The 22,895-nt window shown below is 61.5% G+C and overlaps 2 protein-coding genes across 7 annotated transcripts; one reads left to right on the top strand and one right to left on the bottom strand.

The window, feature by feature from the left end:
- Positions 1-1,833: 1,833 nt before the first annotated feature.
- On the bottom strand, positions 1,834-5,708 carry RRAS (RAS related). Its single transcript, XM_004472626.3, has 6 exons — positions 5,530-5,708; positions 3,544-3,631; positions 3,344-3,446; positions 3,161-3,269; positions 2,297-2,415; positions 1,834-2,213 (listed from the first exon to the last, which is right to left on the bottom strand). The coding sequence occupies exons 1-6, from the start codon at positions 5,680-5,682 to the stop codon at positions 2,129-2,131; spliced, it is 657 nt and encodes a 218-aa protein (XP_004472683.2). The 5' UTR covers positions 5,683-5,708; the 3' UTR covers positions 1,834-2,128.
- A 670-nt stretch (positions 5,709-6,378) lies between these two features.
- On the top strand, positions 6,379-22,720 carry SCAF1 (SR-related CTD associated factor 1). 6 transcript variants are annotated; one of them, XM_004472607.5, is made up of 11 exons: positions 6,379-6,590; positions 10,179-10,292; positions 10,453-10,510; positions 11,236-11,330; positions 11,544-11,644; positions 11,730-11,845; positions 16,001-18,799; positions 19,219-19,301; positions 19,478-19,696; positions 21,901-22,029; positions 22,292-22,720. In XM_004472607.5, the coding sequence occupies exons 1-11, from the start codon at positions 6,522-6,524 to the stop codon at positions 22,481-22,483; spliced, it is 3,975 nt and encodes a 1,324-aa protein (XP_004472664.2). In that variant the 5' UTR covers positions 6,379-6,521; the 3' UTR covers positions 22,484-22,720. The 6 variants fall into 6 exon arrangements, with proteins under 6 accessions (XP_004472664.2, XP_004472666.2, XP_004472667.2 ...); XM_004472609.5 differs by having other exon boundaries at positions 6,383-6,585; XM_004472610.5 differs by lacking the exon at positions 6,379-6,590 and adding an exon at positions 7,322-7,392.
- Positions 22,721-22,895: the final 175 nt, after the last annotated feature.

Below are 22,895 nucleotides of genomic sequence, written 5' to 3' on the forward strand. Positions count from 1 at the left end.
ACGGGGAAGGGCAGGAGCCAGCCAGCCCGGAGCCCCACTCCAAGGGAGCCCCGCTCTGAGGGTAGGCTGGAGCTGTCTGGTGAGCTTTGGAAGGCAGTGGGCACCAGACCTCCAAAAAAATGGCCTGCCGGGGGCGTGGCTTTGTGTGTGTCCCTTTTTATGGGGACAAGCGGTAGCTTCTGTCACCTCAAGGGGCATCTTTGACCTGTAAGAAGTGGGTGTCGTGGCCAAGAACTTGTGTGCCTTCTGACAACGTGGGAAAGACTGCCCCCCTGCTGGGTGGGCGGGCTGCTCCCATTCCCATGGGTGGCTCCCTGGCCCTGGCTGGGGCTTAGGAGGAGCGTCACTTGGGTCTGGTTTGGGGAACTGATGGCCCCTTAGTCCTTGCCCCCACGCCTCCTATTGGGTCTAGGGGGAGTGTGAACACGTGGCCTGAAACGTGTGAGCCCTGCTTCCCAGGGCGGGATGTTGAAGGCAGGCCCAGCATCTTGGGAGAATGGAACCTGGAAAGGGATATTTAGCTGATCAGTGTACTCCTCTGGCAAATGGTGACATTCACGGCCCTGGGCTGTGGTCGTCGAGCTCTGCCACCTGGTGCGTGCCTGGCGTTCTGCTGCTTCACATTACACAGTGTCTCATCTGCCCTGGGAAGTAGGTTCTGCTAACACCCCCAATTTACAGAAGAGGAGACAGATCTGAGCTGGATTTGAGCCCAGGCAACCTAGCTCCAGGGCCCATGCAGGTCCCTCCATTCTCTGCCCCGGGGCCAGGTTCTGGGGTGGGGGCGAGAAGAGCATTTAGGCATTAGGGGTCCAGAGGTTCTGGGGAAACTTAGCAAGCATTGGGGTGGGGGGAGCAGGTCACTGAAAGGTGGCTGTCAGGGAGAAGCCAAGGCTCCAGAGCCTGTCCTGGAGTGTTAAGTGTTGGGGTCCAGGGGCAGCGAGCGGGGGTTTGCTGCTCTGGCTCAACCTGTCCAGGAGAGCAAACAGAGGACAGGATTGGGGGCCTGGTTTGGATGTGGAGGAGTTCAAGGATTCCCAGGGCATAGATGAGCTTTGGGTTTCTAGACTGAAGAGTGCTGTCAACCTACTTGCCGTGGCCTTCAGACACCTCAGATGTGTGTCCACACAGGCCCCACGCTGAGTTCAGGGTTTAGACTCGTCATCCTTTCTGGGAACTTTCTGGAATGGAGAACTTGCCAGCCAGCTACTTGGGCACTGTTCTGTACACCTGTCCCTTTTTCTTTCTCAAGCCAAAAATATTTTCTCACTATACATTGGGATGGGAGGGGTGTGGACAAATTTGATCGCCGTTGCTGCCTGTCTCCAAGGTTCTGGAACCTTCTACAGGGCATTGTCCAACAGGAATTTCTGCAGTGATGGAAATGTCCATTAGGATAGCCACATGGGCCTACTGAGCTCTAGAAATGTGCCTGGTGTGACTGAGGACCAGAGCTTTTAATTTTATATCATTTAAATTTAAATAGCCACACATAACTTCTGGTTGCCATATTGGACAGTGCTGTTCTCAAACATTGTAGGAGGAAATTGTTTCGATATTAAACCCCCTTCCCACCCGCCAAAAAAAACCCACTCCAATGTAGGAAAAGGTGGACTGTCCTGTGGAAGGGGACGTGGGGGTCCAGTTGCCCACTGCACCCCGCTGCTGGGTCTGACACCTGGCTCCACCTACTCTCTGTCCCTTGCCCTTCGCCAAGCCAGGGGTGCTAGACCTGACAGTGCTAGGCAGGGGCGAAGCTTCTGCGTGTGTGCGCGCGCACCCCGGATTTGCCCACGTTCTGCCCCGAGCTCTTTCCTCTTTAGAAAACACTCCTTGATGTTGGCAGTGACATTTATTTATCTGGGGGAGGGGAGATATATACAGCAGTGACCCGGATGCCCGGGAGCGCCTCCCCCCCCACCGGGGGTGCAGGCAGGGAGAGGAGGTGTTGGCAGAAGGCACGCGGTGGCGCTGGCCGCCGGGGGCCAGGTAGGGGGGTCAGGGCGGTAGTGTGTTCTGGGAGACATAGATGAAGACACTGAGGCTGGCGAGGGCCTCAGGTCCCAGCAAGACGAGGGTGGCTGGTCCCGAGAGCTGCCCAGGCTGGTGGCTTCTCCCATGCCCGGGGTTACAGGAGGACGCAGGGGCAGCCCCCGTCCTTCTTCCTGGGGGCGCTGGGGGGGCTGGGGGGCAGCTCTTGTTCCTGGTACTTCCTGCAAGGGGGAGGAGGCCACTGGCAGGTGAGTTTGGGCTACGGGGGCCGGGGACGAGGGTGAGGGAAGGCGGCTCGGCTCACCGGACTGCTCGCACCAGCTGCTCGAACGCCTCGTCCACGTTGAGGCGCAGTTTGGCCGAGGCCTCGAAGTAGGCCACGTGGTGGGAGGCAGCGAAGGCGGACGCTTCCGATCGGGAGACCTGGGGCGGCGACACACAGGGGGACTCAGGTGCCTGCGCTCGGGCGCCCCCAGCCGGGTGGGGCAGGAAGCCAGGGTGTCCTCTCCTAGGGGTGACGCGGGCACGGCTGGGAGCCCACGTGGAACGCGGTTAAGGGATTCTGGGGGACACTGAGGGAGGGCTTGACTTCACTTGGAGGAGTTTAGGAAGCGCCTACTGAGCGTGCGCTAAACTCGGGGCTTGTCGGGCCAAGAAGGAGAAGTCAGGGTTTTCCAGGCAGAGGGGACAGCCCGAGCTAAGCCCTGAAGGCCGGAAATCCCCACAGGCTTGGTCTAAAAGAGGAGCCCTGGTGGTGAACTGCTCTGCGCAGGGAAGCAGTGGGAAAGGAGAGAGAGGACAAAACCAAGCAGGCGGCAGAGCCAGGATTTTCTCCTGGGGGCGCCGGGGCGCCAAGGGTGGGCTGTGAAGAGGGGAGGGGCAGGCTGGGGGGTCGGTGGAGGGGGAAACAGGCGGGAGGCTGGGCACACCAAGCCTGAGCTGCATCGGCCATGGGAACAGAGTTAGGGTCGGGGTGCAGAGAGTCGGGGCACAGGTGGATGATGTGTCCCCAAGCTGGGGACCGCAGAGCCTGGCGCGAGGATAAGACAGCTGGTGAGGTGTGTCCGAGGAGGAGGTGCCGAAGCTGGGAGAAACAGGAGGTCGCGGAGGGGAGCCTCCCAGGCCCAGTGGGGGTGCGGTGGGGGCCGGGGCAGGAGGGGCCCCCCACCTGGCGCTGCGTGTCCAGATCCGCCTTGTTCCCCACCAGCACGACGGGGAAGTCATCGCGGTCCTTGACGCGGAGGATCTGCGTGAAGAGCTTGCTCACCTCGTTGAAACTGGGGGAGAAGCCGGAGCGTGAGCCCCAGCCGGGCCCCGGGGCCCCGCGCCGGCCCCGCCCGCAGCCCCTCACCTCTGCCGGTCGTTGATGGCGAACACCAGCAGGAAGCCGTGGCCCGCGCGCATGTACTGCTCGCGCATGGCGCCGAACTCCTCCTGGCCCGCCGTGTCCAGGACTGCGGAGACGCGAGGGGGGCCGACGTGGGCATGGGCCCCCCCAGCCCCCTCCGCGTGCTCAGCCCTCCCCACCCCCCCACTCCCTGCCATCCTCACTGTCCAGCCGCGCCGGGACGCCGTCCACGGTGCAGATCTTCGTGTAGGAGTCCTCGATGGTTGGATCATAGTCAGACACGAAGTAGGACTGGTGGGGGGGGCCACTGTTACTACAGTGCCCCCAGAGGTGGTGCAGCCCTGTCCCTGGCCTCTGTGCCCCTACCTCCCCTGGGTCCATCTACCTGGCCCCCTCCTCTCAGGGTCTCTCTCCATCTCTCTGGGTCCCCGTTCCCTCCTTGGGTGTCTTCCCTCTTCTCTGTGTGAGTGCCCTGGTCCTCTCTCCCTCTTTCTGGTATGACGTACAGGTATATCTCCCACATCGTCGTTACTTCCTGGCTGTGTGACATTGGAGAAGTCACTTCCCTTCTCTGAGCCTCAGTTTCCTTATTTATAAAATGTAGCTAAGAATAGCACCAGGGCTTGGGAGATTCGGGGAAAAAACCCCGCAAAGTGCTAAACACGGGCCTGGTCCGCAGCAAGCGCCCAGTTCCTGGGAGCCCTGGGGCTGGAACAACAGCCAGCCTCCCTGCGCCTGCCTCCCCCTCCTCCTCCTCCTCCTCCAGCCTCCAGCGCCACCTCCCAAGGGAAGGTCCTGGTTCCAATCCGACCGCGGAGAAGCTGCCCCGCCCGCCTGCCGGGCCCCTCCCTTCCTGCCTGGGTCCCACCCGCCTCCAGCCAGGCCTTGGGCCAGCTCTGGGTCCGCCCCTGGGTGCAAAGGGCCCAGGGTTGGGGCGCTTGTTGGGGCAGGCAGGGCCTCCTGTGCGGGGGGTAGGGGGGCTCCCTGGGGTCTCTTGGGGGTCTGCGGGAGCCTCTGGGGGGCAGACACCTCTCCAGGGGTTCTCTGAGATGGGGACGGGGACCAAGCTTTCTTGGGCAAGGATGGAGTTTCAGGACAGAAAGGGTGGGAAGTTTGAGGCTGCTCTATCCCTTAGGGGAGGGGTGGTCTGGAAGGGAGGGTGTGGGGCCAGGCTCGGGCGGTTGTGGCTGGCAGGGGTTGGGGGGGCTCAGGGGTGCGCTCCGGGAGGGCAGCAGGAGAGGCTGGGGGGGCGGGAGCGAGGTTCCCATGGCTCTTGGGCATTTGAGAGATCTGTCAACACATACTATAGGTGCACCCGTCTAGAGAGTCCTAGAGACGTTGGGACAAATTTATAGGGTCAGAGGAACTCCCAAGGAGCTGCTCTTTTGGTGGGTGTCAAGAATCTGGGGGCGTCTTCCATGGAGAAGATTTGGGTGATATCGGGGCTCCTGAGAGGGGCTCAGAGAGGCGAGTGGAGGGAAGGTCAACGGTGGAGGAGGGGCTGCGTGTTCTTTTTGATTTGGGAGTGGGGGTCAGGGTCTGGGTCTGGTGGGATGGCAAAGCTCCAGGACTTGGGGTTTTCTGCAATGGCCAAAGAGCAGGATCTTTTTAAAATCTCTTGGGTCCGAGGGGAAGAGGGGAAATTCTTTCAAAGCAGGGGCTGGAGCGTATCTCCCTCAGGACTGGGTGGTCCCAGAAGGGGCTCAGGGGCAAAGTAACCCAACCAGAGGGAGCTCCGGGGTTTGGGCAAAGGCATTCTCCCAGCGAGGCTCCGGGTGGGCCAGGGGAAAGTCCAGGTCTGGGATTTGGGGGCGCTGCGGCTGGGGAGGGGGGTAAGGTGGCACCCAGATGGTGGAGGCCCAGAGGGGAGTGCTTAGGGTCCGAGTGGGGAGGTTCTTATGGGTTTGGGGTGCTCCCAGGAGGTGCTCAAGGTCAGGTTAGCAGGGAAGGGGGGGCCTTGGGTACTGGGGAGGTGGATCTCAGGATGCAATTTTAGGAGGAAGGTCCCGCGTGTAGGGGGTGGAGGCCCTCAGGGGGCGCAGGGCCCCAATCTGAGGGGATCCTGCGAGCTTAGAGAGCCTCAAAGAAACGTCCCAGGGTTAAGTCCAGGGGAAATTGGGGTCTTGGGGCTCCCCCAAAGGGCTCAGTGTTGGATCCCGGGGACACCCCTCAGGGTGAGGGCTCACTACCTGGATGAACTGGATGGTCAGCGCGCTCTTGCCCACGCCGCCGCCGCCCACGACCACCAGCTTGTGTGTCTCGTTGGGTGGGGGGTCCCCCGGCCCCGGCCCCCCGCCCCGGGGCCGCCCCCGCCCCGTCCCGGACGCCGCCCCGCTGCTCATGTCGCCACCGCTGCTGCCGCCGCTGCTACCGCCGTGGGGGGGTGGTGGTGGCCGGCCGGGCGGGGCCTGGGGGCGGGTTACGCTAATGAGCCTACTGCATAGTCATGAGCTCTGGCCAGAAGGACTCCGGCCTCGGGACCCTGAAGGAGGAGGCAAGGCCGGGGGGGGAAAGGGAGGGGATATGCTAATATGAGCAGGGGGCCGGCCTTCTAGGCCGAGGGGAATTCCGAAGGGGGTGGGGATAAGCTAATGAGCGCATTTTGCTCGCCCCAAGCGGCGCCACGCGCTCTCGATGGGCGGGCCGTCTGGGGGCGGGGCTATGCTAATAGGAGTCCTCATTCTTTCTGCCGACGGGGCGGGAAGCTCGCTCGGGGCGGGGCTATGCAAATAGAGCCCCAGGGTTGCCGTTCCTCCCGGCACCATCCCGAGGCCTGGACCTGGCAGGCGGGGCTCGCCGGCTGGCGCGCGGCCGTATATAGGCGCGCTCCAAGGAAGGAGAGGGTCCGGAGGGGAAGCTCCACCTCCGTGCTGGGATCCTAGCCAAATTCCCGACCCGGGCGTCGGGGCTGGATCCTGGAGTCTCCGCCCGCTAAGGGACCCAGGCTTCCGGTTCCCGCTCTCCCAGCCAAACGGAAGACAGATTGGGAGGAGAGATGGGGCCCTGGAGGGGTCAGCCGGGGAACGGGGCAGGGAGGAGCTGTGAGATCACTGCATTCCTAACTCGTGAGCCAGCTCGCTCAGGCCCGGACGCCTGGGTCACGAGGAGCTTGGGGCCAGGGTTTCTGGATCCTGGAAGAGAAGGGCGCTGAGGGTCCAGACTTCTGGGCTCCTGGGAGAGGATGGCGCTGGAGGCCTGTACTCCTGGGACCCGAGGAGGAGGGGATTGGGGATCCTTACCACTAGGTTCGGTAAAGGAGGGAGCTGGGACCCCAGACACTTGGATCCAGGGGGGTTGGAGGGATTGGGGACCCGGAATTCTAGGTCTGAGGGAATTGGGATGGCAGAGTCTGGACTCTTATGTTCGTGTAAGGTGCGACATCCCCTGTCTGAGAGAGCAGAGACCTGGAAGCCCCATTCCTGGGTCTGAGGGAGGAGGGAAATTGGAGTCCGGACTCCATTGCCCTGAATGAGAGGACTCGGGATCCGGACTTCTCTTTCCGAGTGAGGAGGAGGCTGCACGGCCGGATTCCTGGGTTCTAAATTTAGAGAGGACTGAGGGATCGGTGTTCTGGGAGCCCCGGGGTGTGGGCGGGGCGACTCCCAGCCTGCGCAATCCTCCCCCCGCCTCCAGGCCCACTCCACCGAACTACAATTCCCTTGTGTCCGTCCGCGGCGCGCCTCGTCGTCACTTCCGGTTCCGCCACTGTTTCCGCGCGCGCGCAGAGCACTGTGGGGCCTCGTCGCGGTTTACCGCAACCCCGCCCACTTCACCTCTCACCCGCTTGCTGTGCATGTACGACGGAGGCTACGCGCGAACTACGCTTCCCGACGTGCATCGCGCGTACCTTCGTCCGTGTGCCCCATTGCCTGCCGGGAAACCGAGTCCGGCCGCCTTCCCACCAGCCTTCACGGCTCCGTGCTGGGTACTTGAAGTCCCGGCAAGCTCGGCGGCGCTTTCGTCCCGCCTCCTGTCCGCCTCCTCTGCTCGCGAGGCCCGCCCCAGCCCGCCCCGCCCCGCGCCGGGGCCGGAGCCGCAGCCCGAGCGGCGGGGTAAGATGGCGGCGGCGGCTCGGGCCGCGGGGCTCGGGCCTATGGGGGTGGGCGGGGCGAAGTCGGGTCGCTAGTGGTCCCGGGGTCCTCGCCGCACGTCGCGGGGCCTGGAGGGTCTAGCGGGGCGGCCTCGGCCCGGCACCGGCGGCGGAGCCTGGCGTCGAGCGGGGGGCCTTGTCAGGGCCCCGGGACGCGTCGGTGGGTGCTGGGGGGTCCTCGTCTGCGGGACGCCCCCAGCATCCACAACGTCTGGACCGAGATTGGGGCCTGCCCTCTGTCACCGCTGGGCTGAGTCGTGTCTGTAGGCACCGTAGGTCGTCTGTATGGGCTGACCGGAGGCAAGGGTCTGTTGTAGCGGGTTTGGGGCCATCTTGAGCTCTTGAGCTCTGTCCCTAAGGGGTAAGGGAGGTCTGTAAAAGCTGAGGATTATCTGCAGAGCCATCTAGAACGCCTGGGGTATGTCTTGTTAAGACTGGGGAGTGTCTACAGGAGCTGGCCTGAGGATGCCGCTTGTCTACATGGTCTGGAGCCATTTGGCGGCCCGGAAGAAGTGTTCAAGGGCTGGAGAGTTATTGAGGGCCATCCAGAGGGAAGGGATGAGCCCATCAAGGCCGGGAGGTAGATACAGAGATGCACTGAGAGACCTGCTAGGGTCTCCAAGGGCTGGGGAGTCTCCATTCGGAGTGACAGGAGGTTGGGGGCAGTCACAAGGGCCTGGAACCATCTAGGTGGCTTTGGGTGTGACTACAGGGGGGGCAGGGTCTGGTAATAGAGGTACCCGGGATACCTCTGCCAGGGGGCTATTTCTGTGTCTGGAGCAAATTCGAATGCCTTTTGGGACCAGATAAACATGTGGAGTATTAAGACTGAAGCGGCTGTTGGAAATTTTGCCCAGTCCACATGTATTTGCCCTTCAGAAAGTAATCCAAATAAAAAAGGATTTTAAATTCTGCGTTGCCCGAGGCCTATGGAGAGAGTGTTAAAATTAGTCCACATTATTTTGGGAAAGTCCATAGGATCATTTGGACTCATCCAGTCTGGTGTTTTGCAAACTCTTTTGACCTTGATGTACTGTAAGAAATACATTTTTCATTGAGTTCCAGTTCATTACATACATAAATGTTTAATCTGAGTCCCATGAAGTAATATTTCCACTTAATGCTTGTGATGTACTGTGAAAAATTTCCTGTTGTGCTCAACTTGTCATTTTCTAACAAGATTTTTGTGGACTGCCATCAGTATCTGTAGTTTGGGAAACACTGATCTGGGGGCCGAGTAGTGTCTGCAGGGCCACCTTTGCCTTCTGTATGAAAGACCCAAGGGACTGTGGGCCCATCTGCAGAGCTGGGAGCATGTCGAAATGAGTGAGGGTGCATCTTCGTACATTACAGAGAGTTAGGTGATCTGTAAGGCGAATCAGCAGATCTTGATTGAGCTTCTCTTATGTGACAAGCTCTGTTCCAAGGAGCCTACGCTTCCCTGGCAGGTGCTAGAGAGCAGCTTCTGGGCAGGGAACTGTCCCAGGGGCCGAGGGTATTGATAAAGATTGGCCAGTGAAGCTGGGATCAAGTAGGTTATGGTGGAAGGGTGTCACGTCGGAGGGTCTGGTGTTGGGAAGGGCCAGGATAGAGGGCCCGTTGGGAGCACCTCTGAGCGGGTGGGCTTGCTAGGGAACCAGGGAAGGGGCCATCATCCGTTAGAGAGCTGGGGCACTGAGCGTGGGAGCTTTGGGTAGTTGGAAAATCTGCGGGGGTTGTGAGCCCAGGGCCCAAGTCTTTCCTTTTCAGACGCACAGCTAAGGGGGTAGGGGAGGTGAGGTGTAGGGGAGGCCCACCTTAAGGCTAATGATGGTACTATTTCTTGATATCAAGCCCTGGGGGGTGCTAAGTGTGTTGCAGGGGCAGCCTCTGTTAAATTTGCACAACCATTCTCTGAGGTAGATATTACTGTTTTTCTGTTTTACAGAGGAGCAACAGAGTTGGGAGTTAGGGATTGGGAAGCATCAGAGGAATTTTGAGATTGGGTATTGTTTTCAGAGTGGCATATTTGATGGACTTGGGGGAGCCTACAGGTGATGTAATCCTATCTTCTGAAGCCCTCATCAAGACCCCCTGGCAGCCTGAAGGCTGACCTTCCACCTGGCTGCGTGGACAGTAAAATCTGAGACTTTCTGTGACATGGCAGAAAGTTTCTGCGTGCGATAGGCAGATAGGTGAGCGCCTCCTGTGGGACCTGAGGGACAGCATGCCTTCCTGCAGGGTGATGTTTTTCCCTGTGCAAGCACCGGGACAGCTTAGCGGACAGTCTGTGATGGTTTGATTTGATGCCTCCTGTACAAGTACACTTTCCCTGGTTCCTCACCCTCGAGGACAGTCCATGCTTTCAGCGCTGTGTGGTGGTTGAGGCATGGGGCTGAGTGACTTTATGGGACTGTGGAGCACACTACTTGAAATCCTAACAGAGCGCTGAGTTGGCCGCCACAAGGTAGAGAACACAGTTGGGAAGATTTGGGGGGAAGCCACAGGACCTGAGGAAAGGAGTGTTAACACAGCAGGTTGGGTGGCCTCTCTTTGACAGAGGAGGCAGCTGAAATCTAGACAGGGGAGGAGAACTGACCTAGTCCCTCAGGCGTCTGCACAGGGCCTGGTACCCGCCCAAAGATGGGTGAGCTGGGAGGAGGCAGAGGAGAGAGGGCTGCCCCGGGGACAGGACGCTGGCAGTCAGTGTCACAGGCCCGCAAGGTCGTCACGTCCTCCATCCCCAACTCTCATCCCTTTGGCCACCAGGTGACCATGGAGGAGGAAGATGAGTCTCGAGGGAAGACGGAGGAGTCGGGCGAGGATCGGGGCGATGGCCCGCCAGACAGAGACCCCACGCTCTCTCCCTCTGCCTTTATCCTGGTGAGGCTGCTGGATGCCTGGGTCTGAGGGAGGAGGGGGCTGGGAGTCCCGCTTCCAGGGCCCCGACTCCTGGGCACAGCTGGGAGGGAGGGGCTGGGGGCCTGGACTTCGAGTCCTCTGACTCCCCTTCCCTCTGCCCCCTTCCTGCCTTTTTCCTTAGCGGGCCATTCAGCAGGCCGTGGGGAGTTCCCTGCAGGGGGATCTGCCAAATGATAAAGGTACGATGCCTTTGACTGCCCCTAGCTCCCTGCCCCACGGCTGCATTCTTTACCCAGAGTCCATCATGTTGCCTTCCCGGTGCCTCCCTTGTGCTGGCACTGGGAGCCCCACATGGATCAGACCCAGCAGGGCCTCCTTTGAGGGGCTCCGAGTCAGGCATAGGGGAGAAACAATCACGTGGCACGGTAACTGGAGGACCGGGAGGAAGCAGGGGGCTCCCTGGAGGGAGACGGCCAAGGAAAGCTTCCTGGAGGGGGTGGCACGTGAACTGGGTGTCTAAGGACGTGTTAGGGTCATCAGGTGAGGAAGGAAGCCTCAGCAGCTGAGGGAGCAGTGTGCACTGCACTCGGGTGTGTTTTTGGGGTGGAGTTGTTCTCTGGGGTGCTATACTGGTAAGTGAGTGAAAAGAAGTGAGAGGCGCGGCAGGTCGGGCCCACGGGGACCAGGTCACAGTAAGTCTCCAGTGCCAAGCCGAGGCATTTGGACTTCATCCTGGGACAGGTCGGAGGACAGACAGGTGAGAGAGCTGTGATCAAGTGAGGCATCCTCAGAAGTGGGAGTGGGAAGCCTTCTGGGCCCCAAGTCGGGAGCAGGGAGAGGTGGGGGGACCAGGGTGGACCTGGGAGGTCCTGGGCTTGGTGGCCAAGAAGTAGAGGGTGCTGTGCGCCTCTCCCCACTGGGCTTGGCAGCTGGTCCCCAGCTTCATTTAAATCTCTCTCTCTAGACAGCTCGCGAGGCCATGGCCTTCGATGGAGGCGCTGCCGGAGCCCACGGTCAGAGCCCCGCGCCCAGGAATCAGGGGGGACTGACATGGCTGCTGTGAGTAAGAGGGGGCTGGGGGCTGGATCTGCCGGGTCTGTGGTGGTGGTCAGGGCAGTGTGGGAGGGCCGAGGCCCGGGGTCTGGGCCCACCTCCTAAAGGCATTCGGGAGTGAATTGGTCGGCTCCCCACGTGTTCTTGGGTTCCTGAGGAAATGGGATTTCCAGGTCCTCACGTAAGCAGGGACAGCGTAGAGCCTCCGGCTTCTTCTAGGTGTTGGATGTGGCCGCAGATGGCTTCCTCGCGGGGCTGGTGAGTGTTCTGGATCCCCCGGATACCTGGGTTCCCAGCCGCCTGGACCTGCAGCCTGGCGAGTAAGTAGTCAGGCAGCGGGCGTGGGAGAGGCCCTGCAGCGTGGAAGCTGCCCTCCCAAGCTCATCCACCCGTTCCATCTTACAGAAGTGAGGACATGCTGGAGCTGGTGGCTGAGGTCCGAATTGGAGACAGGGATCCCATCCCTCTGCCAATGCCCAGCCTGCTGTCCCGCCTCAGGGCCTGGAGGACGGGCAAAACGGGTACGTGGGGCAGGGCGGGCTGGGCGGGCAGCCTCAGGGTTGTATGGGAGGTGGCCTGGTCTTTCTAGTAGCGGTAGTTGTGCTGATTACTGTGCTGATTACGTCGTTTAGACAGTAAAACCTTTATCTTAACGTCCTTTTTCCTGTTAGACGGTCATGAACATCTTGTGTACACACAGACATGCGCAAAGTGAAAGTGATGTGCTAGCAGCTCCCGTGCACGTGCGGGCACCGTGTGAGGCGCTCTGGCGCCTGTCACGCCCGCGTCCTTACGAGCATAACTGCCCTGGGGAGTCGGCTGTCTGGGAGGGGAACTCTCACAGTTGAGGAAACCGTCCAAGTGAGGCGGTATCACTTGCTTGAGGTCACAGCCAGCGCTGAGTGGCAGTCCTGGGTCCCCAGCCTGGCTCTGTCTAAGTCTCGAGCTCAAGACTTTTACTTCTGTGATGTGTGCCAGCCTGTGTAGAGGTCTGCGCCCCAGTCCCACGTCCAGGCATAACCCTGTGAGCAGGGTAGACCTGGCCTTCTCAAACTTGAGCTGCATCAGAATCACCAGGCGGCATTAACACACATGGGCGGCTCACTCCCAGAGCTGCTGCCTCCCCAAGCTTCCAGCTGCTGTGGCGGCTTCCGCGGGCCCTGGGAGCCTGATGGGAGCCCGGGGCCAGGCTTTCCTTGCCCAGCACATGTGTTGGGACAGGAGAAGAAGGTGCCCTTGGTGCAGGTTAAGCATTCGGTCAGCCAGGAGTGAGCTGTTCAGCCCCAGAACGCGTCTTGCATGCCCCTCTGTGCCAGCTCACACGTCCTTTGGTGGTGGCTGCCGAGTCTGCTAAGCCATTAGGCACTCAGCCTAGGACCTATGATCCTTTGAGGACCCACCAAAGTGTTGTGATTTTCTTTGAAATCAAAAAACAAAAGGACTAGTAATAGTGAATATATGATCATGAATCCAGCCTGGACTGTTTTTGTCTCTATACTGACCCAGTGGTAAAATATGATTTTTGGCATTTTGCATTTTTGCTTTAATGGGGGAAGGAGCTCACAAAAGTCCTCCCGTGGCTTTGTCACCATGCAGTTCTGTAGGCACAGCTGCCTCTTCCTCAGTGTCAGGCCCTGGGCTGCGCTTTTTTCTCCTCCTTGTGAAATGTGGGTGCTACTGCCTCTCCAACCCCAGGCGCCAGGGAGGCTCTTGCCAGGTTCCCCTCGTAGGAGCTGAGCGGGAGTCAGGCTTGTCTGTATTTGCAAATGGAGTCACAGGCTCAGCAGCCACTGCTGAGAAGCCGTTGCTGTTAAGGTGTACTAGGTGGTGTGGAAGGGATTTCATCAAGGCTCGGCAGCCTTCTTCTGTGAAGGGCCAGGTAGTCGATGGTCTTGGCTTGCAGGAGCCGTCAGGTCTCTGTCCTAACTCTTCGACTCTGCCTTTGTGCTAAATCTTCCATAGTAGCAGGTAGAGGAAGGTGCAGCTGTGGGCCGGGACTGCTCATTCACACCCGGGCTGTGGCCTGGAGCTGGCCCCCAGTGTGAGTCAGCAGACCCTGATCTGAGCATTGCAGGGGCACTATGGAATTTCTTGTTCACTTTATTTTCTTATTTGAAGTGTTTTGTTGTTGTTGTTTTCATTTGGAAAAGATTGAGATACAGAAAAGAAAATAAAACTCAGTTTGAGACAAAAATGGTACAAAGCAGCAGCAGTCTTGTGTTTGCAGCTGCCCAGGTCTGTAGGCCTTGGCAGGTTTAGACCAGTGACAGCGATAACCGTGATCGTGGCGGCTTGTGCTCACCGAGGCCAGCCGGGGGCCAGGTGCCAGCCCAGGTCTTCCTGTTCTGCAGTGCCCCCCTGCCTGCCTCGCATCCCCTTGAGGGGAGGGGAGCTCCACCACCCTTGTCTAGGTCTTTGCACGTGTCACCTTCTTGGCACACCTTCTCTAACCCGCCAATATGCTGCTTTTTGTTTTAAAGATTTTTTAAACTTATTTCTCCACACCCCCACCTCGTTGTTTGCACTTGCTGTCCGCTCGCTGTGTCTCTTTGTTATGTGCCTGTCTTCATTGTAGGAGGCACTGAGAACCAAACCCGGGTCCTTCCATGAGGGAGGGAGGCGCCCAATGCCTTGAGTCACCTCCACTGCCGTTTGTTGTGTCTCTTATTATGTTTCCTTGTTGTGGTTCTTTGTCACATCATCTTGTTGTGTCAGCCCGCCACACCAACCTGTCATGTCAGCTTGCTGCTTGATCGTCGTCTTTAGGAGACACCGGGAACTGAACCAGGGAACTCCCATGTGGTAGGCAGGCACCCAACTTCTTGAGCCACATCTGCTTCCCCAATGTGCTGTTGCAGCCCCTTCCCCTTCTCCCCTCTGACTCAGCCCTGCCTGATCTGCCCTGTAGCCCTCAGTGGCCCTAGCCCTGATGCTTTGCTCATTGATGTTCATCTCTTCACACTCTAACATGAGCTTGAAGGCAGGGGTTCTATCAGCCTCACTGTTCTATTCCTTTTTTAAAAAAAAAGATTTATTTATTTATTTTTAACATTTTTTTCTTAATCCCCCCTTTGGGCTTGGTTGTCTGCCCGCTGTGTCCATTCGCTCTGCATTCTTCTGTGTGTCTGAATTTATTTTTATTTATTTATTTATTTCTCCCCGTTCCCTTGCGGCTTGCTTGTTGTCTGCTCTCTCTGTCCATTTGCTGAGTGATCTTCTGTGGTTTTACTTGTCTCCCTTTTTTTGTTGCATCACCTTGCTGAGTTGGCTGTCCACGGCGTGCGGGCGAGCCTGCCGTCACAAGGAGGTGAACCCAGGGCCTCCCGTATGGTCGACAGGAGCCCAACCGATTGAGCCACAGCTGCTTCCCAGATTTATTTTTGTCTCCCTCTACCTCTTGTCTGCTCTCTTTGTCCATTCACTGTGTGTTCTTCTGTGTCTTCTCATTAGATAGTTCCAGAAACCGATCCTGGGACCTTCTGGAGTAGGAGAGAGGCTTCCGGTCTTCCCTGCCATCTCAGTTCCCTGGTGTGCTGTGTCTCTTATTGTCTCTCCTTTGTGTTTCTTTTTGTTGCATCATCTTGCTTTGCCGGCTCGCCTTCACCAGGAGGCCCCAGGGATCGAACCCTTGTCCTCCCATGTCGTAGATGGGAGCCTAATCACTTGAGCCACGTCCGCTTCCCCTGTTCTATTCCTAAAGCCCAGAGCAGTGCCTGGCACACACCAGGTGGTCAGCACAAATGCGCTGAGGGGATGAACGGATCCCTGTTTCACGGAGGAGAAACCGAGGCAGAGGAGGTCGAGCTGCCTACTGGAGGGCATGTTGCTGGTGAGGGTGGAGTCCAGCTAGAAGTTGCCTCTGGTGCTGCCCCTTCGCTGGCCTCCTCGCTGGTCTGCCTCCTGGTGCCGTCCTCCCTGGCTCCAAGTAGCCCTTTGCCGTGGCCGTCCTTGGCAGCCTGGCACTGCGGTTGGAGAACGGCCCCTGGGGTCAGAGCAGGAGGGCCTGGAGCCCGAACGGGGCCATCCAGCACCTCCGCATGTGACTGGAGACCACATGGTGCTGAGCGTGGCAAAGCCTCAGGCTGGCAAGGCTAGGAAAGCCTGGAGGCCGCAGGCAGGACTGAGGAGTCGGAGCCCAGAACACGCGGGCCCTTTGGGTGGGCGCGCTCGGCCGCACGAAGGCCCCGGGAGGACTCCGTGGCCGGGATCCCTGGCGCCGCCGATCCTGGCTGTGGTCCTGGGTGGTGTCTGCCTTCCCACCTCGCTGTGCTGCCTCTGTCAGGCAGGAGAGCTCCCCCCAGAGCAATGGGCCACAGCTTGCTTTTGGCCTTGGAGGTGGACTTGGCTTTGAGTCTAGGCTCTTCTGCCAAGCCTGTGTCCTCTCCTTGTCATCTTTCGGGGTGACCCAAGCTCCAGGGAGGGCGCTTGTCCAGTGTCAGGCCACTGCCCTGTCTCAGGATGGGGGAGGGCGGGCTCAGGCGCCCCCAGGCCTTGTGCTCCTGGCATGACCTGGGGAAGGCAGTGAGCGTCCTGTGCGCATTGCCTCCTGGGACCGGCAGGGAGTGGGGCCCGTTGTGTCGAGTGGTCACAGCAAAGCTCCAGCGGCAGTGTGGGTGGTGGCGGAGGGCGCCGGCCTGCCTGCTGACCCCGTCACCCTCTGCCCTGTTCTGCTGCAGTTGCTCCACAGTCCCACACGTCTCGACTCGCCTGTGCCCGCCATCTCCTGACCTTGGGCACTGGAGATGGGGGACCTGCCCCGCCCCCCGCCCCCTCTTCTGCCTCCTCCTCCCCTTCCCCGTCCCCCTCATCCTCCTCCCCTTCCCCGCCCCCGCCCCCACCTCCCCCGGCCCCTCCAGCCCCTCCTGCGCCCCGCTTCGACATCTACGACCCCTTCCACCCCACCGACGAGGCCTATTCCCCACCGCCCGCCCTGGAGCAGAAGTACGACCCCTTCGAGCCTACCGGCTCCAACCCCAGCTCGTCAGCCGGGACTCCCTCGCCGGAGGAGGAGGAGGAGGACGAGGAAGAGGAGGAGGAGGAGGAGGAAGAGGAGGAAGGCCTGTCCCAGAGCATCAGCCGTATCTCGGAGACGCTGGCGGGCATCTATGACGACAACAGCCTGAGCCAGGACTTCCCGGGCGATGAGAGCCCCCCGCCGGACCCTCCGCCCCCACAGCCGACGGCAGCGCCTGGAACCCCGCCCCAGGTGGACTCCACACGGGCCGACGGCGCCACCCGCCGGCGCGTCTTCGTGGTGGGCACGGAGGCGGAGGCCTGTCGGGAAGGCACGGTCTCAGTGGAGGTGGTGACGGCGGGAGGCGCTGCCTTCCCACCTGCCTTGCTGCCCCCCGCCGACTCGGAGATCGAGGAGGGCGAGATCGTGCAGCCCGAGGAGGAGCCCAGGGCGGCCCTCTCCTCGCTCTTCCGGTCCAGCAGCCGGGCGCCCCGGCTAGCCCCCACGTCCTCGGCCACTCCTGCTGCACAGCCCCCGCCCCCACCGCCTGCCGTGCGGGCACCCGAAGGCGACGACTTCCTGTCTCTCCACGCGGAGTCCGACGGCGAGGGGGCCCTACAGGTGGACCTCGGGGAGCCCGCCCCCGCCCCGCCCGCCGCCGACACCCGCTGGGGCAGCCTGGACCTCCGCCGCAAGATCCTGACCCAGCGGCGGGAGCGCTACCGCCAGCGCTCGCCCTCCCCGGCCGCCCCGGCCGCCCCCGCCACCCCAGGCCCGCCCACCCGCAAGAAGTCCAAGCGGGAGCACAAGCGAGGCGGCGGGGAGGCCAAGGAGGCCTCGTCCTCCTGCAGTACCCAGCCCGCCCCGCCGGCCCCCGCCGCCTCCTGGGACTCCAAGAAGCACCGCTCACGGGACCGCAAGCCCGGCTCGCACGCCTCGTCCTCCGCTCGCCGCCGCTCCCGCTCCCGCTCTGCCCGCCGCCGCTCCCGCTCCCGCAGCGCTGAGCGCCGCCGGGGCGGTAGCCGGAGGTCGCGGTCCCGGGAGAAGCGGCGGCGGCGGCGGCGCTCGGCCTCCCCACCCCCGGCCACCTCCTCGTCCTCCTCCTCCAGGCGCGAGCGGCACCGTGGCAAGCACCGGGACGGTGGTAGCAGCAAGAAGAAGAAGAAGCGGTCACGGTCGCGGGGCGAGAAGCGGTCCGGGGAGGCGGGGGACAAGGCCCTGACGCCCGCCCAGCAGCCCTTGGGGCCCACCTCGGGCGGGGAGCGCGACAGCCGCCGCCGGGGGGCCGTGCCGCCCTCCATCCAGGACCTCACGGACCACGACCTCTTCGCCATCAAGCGGACCATCACGGTGGGCCGGCCTGACAAGCCCGACCCCCGGGGTGCCTCGCCCGCCCCCACCTCGCCGCCCAAACGCGAGGTCCTGTACGACTCGGAGGGGCTGAGTGGCGAGGAGCGGGGCGGCAAAGGCAGCGAGAAGGACCGGCGCCGGGCGGGGGCTGCCTCCTCCTCCTCGTCCTCCCGGGAGAAGGGGTCACGGCGGAAGGCGCTGGACGTGGGTGACCGGGACAGGGACAGGGACAGGGCATCCAAGAAAGCCCGGCCCCCCAAGGAGGCGGCACCCCCCTCGGGGCCCCCACCAAAGCCCCCGGTCAGCAGCGGCTCAGGCTCCTCGTCCTCGTCGTCCTCCTGTTCCTCTCGGAAGGTGAAGCTGCAGTCCAAGGTGGCTGTGCTGATCCGCGAGGGCGTCAGCAGCACCACGCCCGCCAAGGAGGCCGCCGCCGCCAGCCTGGGCTCCATTGGTGTCAAGTTCAGCCGCGACCGCGAGAGCCGCTCTCCCTTCCTCAAGCCTGACGAGCGGGCCCCGGCCGAGGTGGCCAAAGTAGCTCCGGGCAGCACCAAACCCAAAAAGACCAAGGTCAAGGCCAAGGCCGGGGCCAAGAAAGCTAAGGGGACCAAGGGGAAGACCAAGCCTTCCAAGACCAGGAAAAAGGTGCGGAGCAGTGGGAGCGGCGGGGGCAGTGGCGGCCCCATGCTGCTGAAGAAGTCCAAGGCGGACAGCTGCAGCCAGGCGGCCGGGGCCAAGGGGGCCGAGGAGACCTCCTGGTCTGGCGAGGAGCGGGCGGCCAAGGCCCCCAGCACCCCGCCCCCCAAGGCCGCCCCTCCGCCCCCCGCTCTCACCCCGGACTCTCAGACTGTGGACAGCAGCTGCAAGACGCCCGAGGTCTCCTTCCTGCCCGAGGAGGCGCTCGAGGCAGGTGGGGGTCGTGGTGGGGCGGAGGAGGAGGAGGAGGAGGAGGGAGAAGAAGAGGAGGAGGAGGAGCAGCAGCCGGCCACCACCACCGCCACCAGCACGGCCGCCGCCGCCCCCAGCGCTGCCCCCAGCGCGGGCTCCACAGCGGGCGACTCGGGGGCGGAGGACGGCCCGGCCCCCCGCGTCTCCCAACTGCCCACGCTGCCCCCACCCATGCCATGGAACCTGCCAGCCGGTGTGGACTGCACCACCAGCGGCGTCCTGGCCTGTGAGTGACCCCCAGACGCGGGCAGACGGGGCAGACTAGAAAGGATGGGGAAGGACAGCCACACTGGGGCGGCTCTGGAGGGCGCAGGCGTACGCTCAGAGGGGTGGACTGCGTACCCTGAAGAGGGGCAGGCCGGGTGGGAGCAGGTGGCGGCCACCCCGCCCAGGTGGGGAGGGCAGCCTGCTCCCTGTCCACCTGCAGTGGAGCCGGCACAGGCACAGCCGAGGGGCTGGAGAGAGCGTGGTGAGCAGGAGCCCGGGCAAGGTGGTTCTCTGAGTAGCTGCAGCCCCTTTTTCCCGCATGAGACTTGTCCGGGAACCCAGGGTGGGAGCTGGGCAGAGGGGGCCTAGGTGAGGCTGTCCACCTCCTCTTGCGTCTACTCCGCTGACTGCCCCCTCGTGGGCTCGCCACCCCTGCAGTGACTGCGCTTCTCTTCAAGATGGAAGAAGCCAACCTGGCTAGCCGGGCGAAGGCCCAGGAGCTGATCCAGGCCACCAACCAGGTGGGCACCCGGGGAGGGGTCCCTACAGCCCCTTCTCTTGTCCCCTTGCCTTGGGGCTGTGTATCGGCTCAAAGGGCACCCTGTTGTCCCCCAGGACTGCTGGAAGTCAGGGTGGGTCGGTGGTACTGTTCCCTCCCCACACCTCCTTTGCTCACCCTTCCACCCTCTTCCCCCAGATCCTCAGCCACAGGAAGCCACCCTCAAGTCTGGGGGTGACACCAGCTCCGATGCCCCCCTCTCTGGGTCTGCCCTCTGGCCCCTCCAGCTACCTGCTTCCCGGCAGCCTCCCCCTGGGGGGCTGTGGCTCCACCCCCCCCACCCCCACAGGGCTGGCTGCAGCGTCTGACAAGAGAGAAGGCAGCAGCAGCTCCGAGGGACGTGGGGACACAGACAAGGTGAGCTGGGGTCGGGGGAGGTGACGGTTTTGCAGGGAACACAGACACAGATGCAGGGCCCAAATGGGATGGCCGCTACTGATGCAGCAGGCATGGACTGAGACTCACAACTTGGGAATCTGCAGGGAACAAAAATTCTACTCAAATGGATGAATGGAAAATGGGTGCTGGGATATTTTTTAAAATGTGCATGCACATGTGTATATGTGTGTGTTTACATATGTGTGGGGATGTACACATTTACAGGTATTCATGCCTCCTCCGGTGTACCTGTTACCTCTCTCTTGGGGGGATGGTGGCTCTCAGAAGAGAATCAAGAAGTTGTTCCCAGGCGGAGGGAGGCAGAGGATGCTGGGCGCACCAGGCGCGGTTCCAGTCCACATGCTCCATCTGGCCCGCCCCAGGGCTTCTGGGAGCTGTGTTTTCCTTTTGGTCAGAGCTAGTTTTTCTGTTAAGGTCTGTCTTAGTTTGCCAGGTCTGCTATGACAAATACCACACAATGGGTCAACTTCAGTGGCAGGAATTGATTGTCTCACGGTTTTGGAGGCTAGAAGTCCAACATCAAGGTCTCGCCAGGCTGTGCTTTCTCCCAGAGCGTGTGGTCCTGGCACTGGCTTGCTGCCCCCAGGGGGCTCCTGGGCTTGCGTCCTGCCGCCTCCCCTGGCCGCCTGCCTCATTCTCTGGCTTCTGTGTCTGAATTTCCTTTGCTCATAAGGCCTTTAGTTTACAAATGAACCTGCACCTTAACTAACAAAGTCTTCAAAGGCCCTGCTTACAAATGGGTCCCTCACCCCGGGAATGAGGACCAAGACTTGAACTCGTTTACGGGGGACCTGATTGAGTCGCCAACATGGTCCACCACCTACAGTCAGAAGCTGGTGTTTCCCACCCCGACCCACCTCTTGTGCAACACCAGCACTAATTCAGAATGGGTTCCCGCTGGAGAAATGGGGGGAGGGCAGAGCTTAGACAGTCACGTGTCTACGGCCAGCGCCACGTGCTGCAGGGCAGGGGCAGAAGGACCCCGTGGCCAGCGGCTGAGACCTTGGTCACTTGGCCTCGTCCTCAGTTGCCGTGCTTTTGGCTGTGGGTCTTTGGGAACCTACTTCCTCTTGGGCCAGGGGAGCCTGAGGATTCCTTCTGGAAAGCCGCAGAACTGACAAGAATGCTGAGGAGCACCTCTGCGGCTCAGCACACCGTTTGCATTCCTGTCGCTTGGTCAGCTGTTCCCATTTGGGGATGTTGGCACCGGAAGGCTCTTAGCCTGTGGGCCTTGCCTTCCCACGCCTTATTTTACCTGCTCCCACCTTTCCACAGTCCTGGGAGGGGGTAGGGGACCATCACCTACGCGGCTGAGAGGGCAACATTCTGGGCTTGGTGCTCAGGAGACTGTCCCTTGGGCCTGTGGAGACATCACAGCAGAGGACCGGCTCTTTGGTCTCTGTGATCTCTTCTTCAGAGTCTCCTTGCTCTGCTCTTGCTGAGCTTTAACTGAGGCCAGAAGCGAGCTGCTCCATCCCTGCAGTGTTCAGATTCTGCTTGGTTGGTGGCCACAGGTGGAAAGTCTTCCAGACGAGGCAGGACTTTCTTTCCCCACTGTCTCATCCCCACCTGTCCTGCCCAGGTCTCATCAGTCGGGTCCTTTCTCAGGTCCCAGCCTGGGCTGTGTCCTCCCCATAGCTACTGGCCCCATTTTACAAATGAGGCTCCCAGAGGTCCCTTCACTAATCCAGTCTCAGCACTGGAGGGTGAGGGAACCCAGGACCCAACACCGCCATGGCCAGCGCCACAGCCTGCTGCCGTGCCCTCAGTGGGACCGGCCTTTTGGGAGCCAGCGCAGAGCTGTGCAGATCCAGCCGGGTGTCTCCCCTACGGAACAGCCTTGCGATGCCTTCCGCCTGCAGTCTGGGGATAAGCCTCGCACTGACTGAAGCCCGGGTGCTTGCTTGTCTGCCCACAGACTGTGAACTCGGTGAGGGCAGGGCACACGCGTGCTGAGAGGAGATGCGCCGCTTTTGAGGCCCAGGCCTGGCTTGTGCTCCGGGGCGGCCGCAGCAGGGGGTGCCCAGGGCAGAGCCTAGGCAGGACTTTCTCCTCTAGGAAGTGGAGGGTCACGGTGGGTAAACCAGCAGGCAGAGGTGAGTGGAGGCTGGGGATCCCACGGGAGCTCATCTGGCCCTTGCTGTCCCCCACCCCCTCAACAGTATCTGAAGAAGCTGCACACGCAGGAGCGGGCGGTCGAGGAGGTAAAACTGGCCATCAAGCCGTACTATCAGAAGAAGGACATCACCAAGGAGGAGTACAAGGACATTCTGAGGAAGGCCGTCCACAAGGTGGGGCCGGCCACAAAGGGGTAGAAAGGTGGGGGCACCCGTGCAGGCGGCTGTGCCCGGGGCGGTGAGCCGGGGGCAGCGGGAAGGGCCGGGAGTCCCCCCGCCTGCCTGCACCCGTTCTGCGGGTGTCTCAGCCCCTCACCACGGGACAAGTGGGACGTCAGCCTGGCTCTGGAGCAGTGGCCCTGGTGTCCAGCTGAGCTCTGCAGGCTGGCGGCCCCGTGGGTCTGGCAGTGATTCCCCCCGTCCCCTTTGCCCCCAGATCTGCCACAGCAAAAGCGGGGAGATCAACCCTGTGAAGGTGAGCAACCTGGTGCGAGCCTACGTCCAGCGCTACCGCTACTTCCGCAAGCACGGCCGCAAGCCTGGGGACCCCCCCGGGCCCCCCCGGCCGCCCAAGGAGCCGGGGCCTCCTGACAAGGGTGGGCCAGGCCTGCCCCTGCCCCCTCTCTGAGACCCCAGCCACCTCCACCCCTTCCTGGCCTCTTCGAAAGTCTGGACATATTTATGGCTCCGCCTCCCCACTCCCCTCCCCCATCAGTGGGATGATTGGGGGAGGGTTGCTGCAGGGAAGGAGAGCCCCCCACCCTGCTCAGCCTACCGCCCATCTCCTTTGTCCAAAGCCTGTCCCCACTGCCCTCTGCTGTTTGTGTCCCTCCCCCAATTTCATTAAAGATTTCATGAAATGTTACCCTGAGCCAAGCTGTCAGCCCTTTCTTTCCAGGCAAATTCAAGGCCAGAGGAGCACTGAGGACAGTTCCTGGACTGCAGTGAGCTGTGGGTGAGCCTTCACTGTTGGCAGGAAGTGCTGGGGACCTGGCCACGGTCTTTGCTCAGGGCACCTGGGTGCTGTCTGCCTGCCTCAG

Source organism: Dasypus novemcinctus, chromosome 18 (genome assembly GCF_030445035.2).
Source record: "Dasypus novemcinctus isolate mDasNov1 chromosome 18, mDasNov1.1.hap2, whole genome shotgun sequence".
In the NCBI taxonomy this organism is placed as follows: Eukaryota; Metazoa; Chordata; class Mammalia; order Cingulata; family Dasypodidae; genus Dasypus; species Dasypus novemcinctus.

Coding starts and splice junctions, on each gene's coding strand:
- RRAS (XM_004472626.3), bottom strand. CDS start 5,682: ATGAGCAGCGGGGCGGCGTCCGGGACGGGGCGGGGGCGGCCCCGGGGC. Junction 3,632..5,529: donor TGACCATCCAGTTCATCCAG/GTAGTGAGCCCT, acceptor CCCCCCCACCAG/TCCTACTTCGTGTCTGACTA. Junction 2,416..3,160: donor ATCTGGACACGCAGCGCCAG/GTGGGGGGCCCC, acceptor TCGCCGCCCCAG/GTCTCCCGATCGGAAGCGTC.
- SCAF1 (XM_004472607.5), top strand. CDS start 6,522: ATGGCGCTGGAGGCCTGTACTCCTGGGACCCGAGGAGGAGGGGATTGG. Junction 10,511..11,235: donor GGATCTGCCAAATGATAAAG/GTACGATGCCTT, acceptor CTCTCTCTCTAG/ACAGCTCGCGAGGCCATGGC. Junction 11,645..11,729: donor CTGGACCTGCAGCCTGGCGA/GTAAGTAGTCAG, acceptor TCCATCTTACAG/AAGTGAGGACATGCTGGAGC.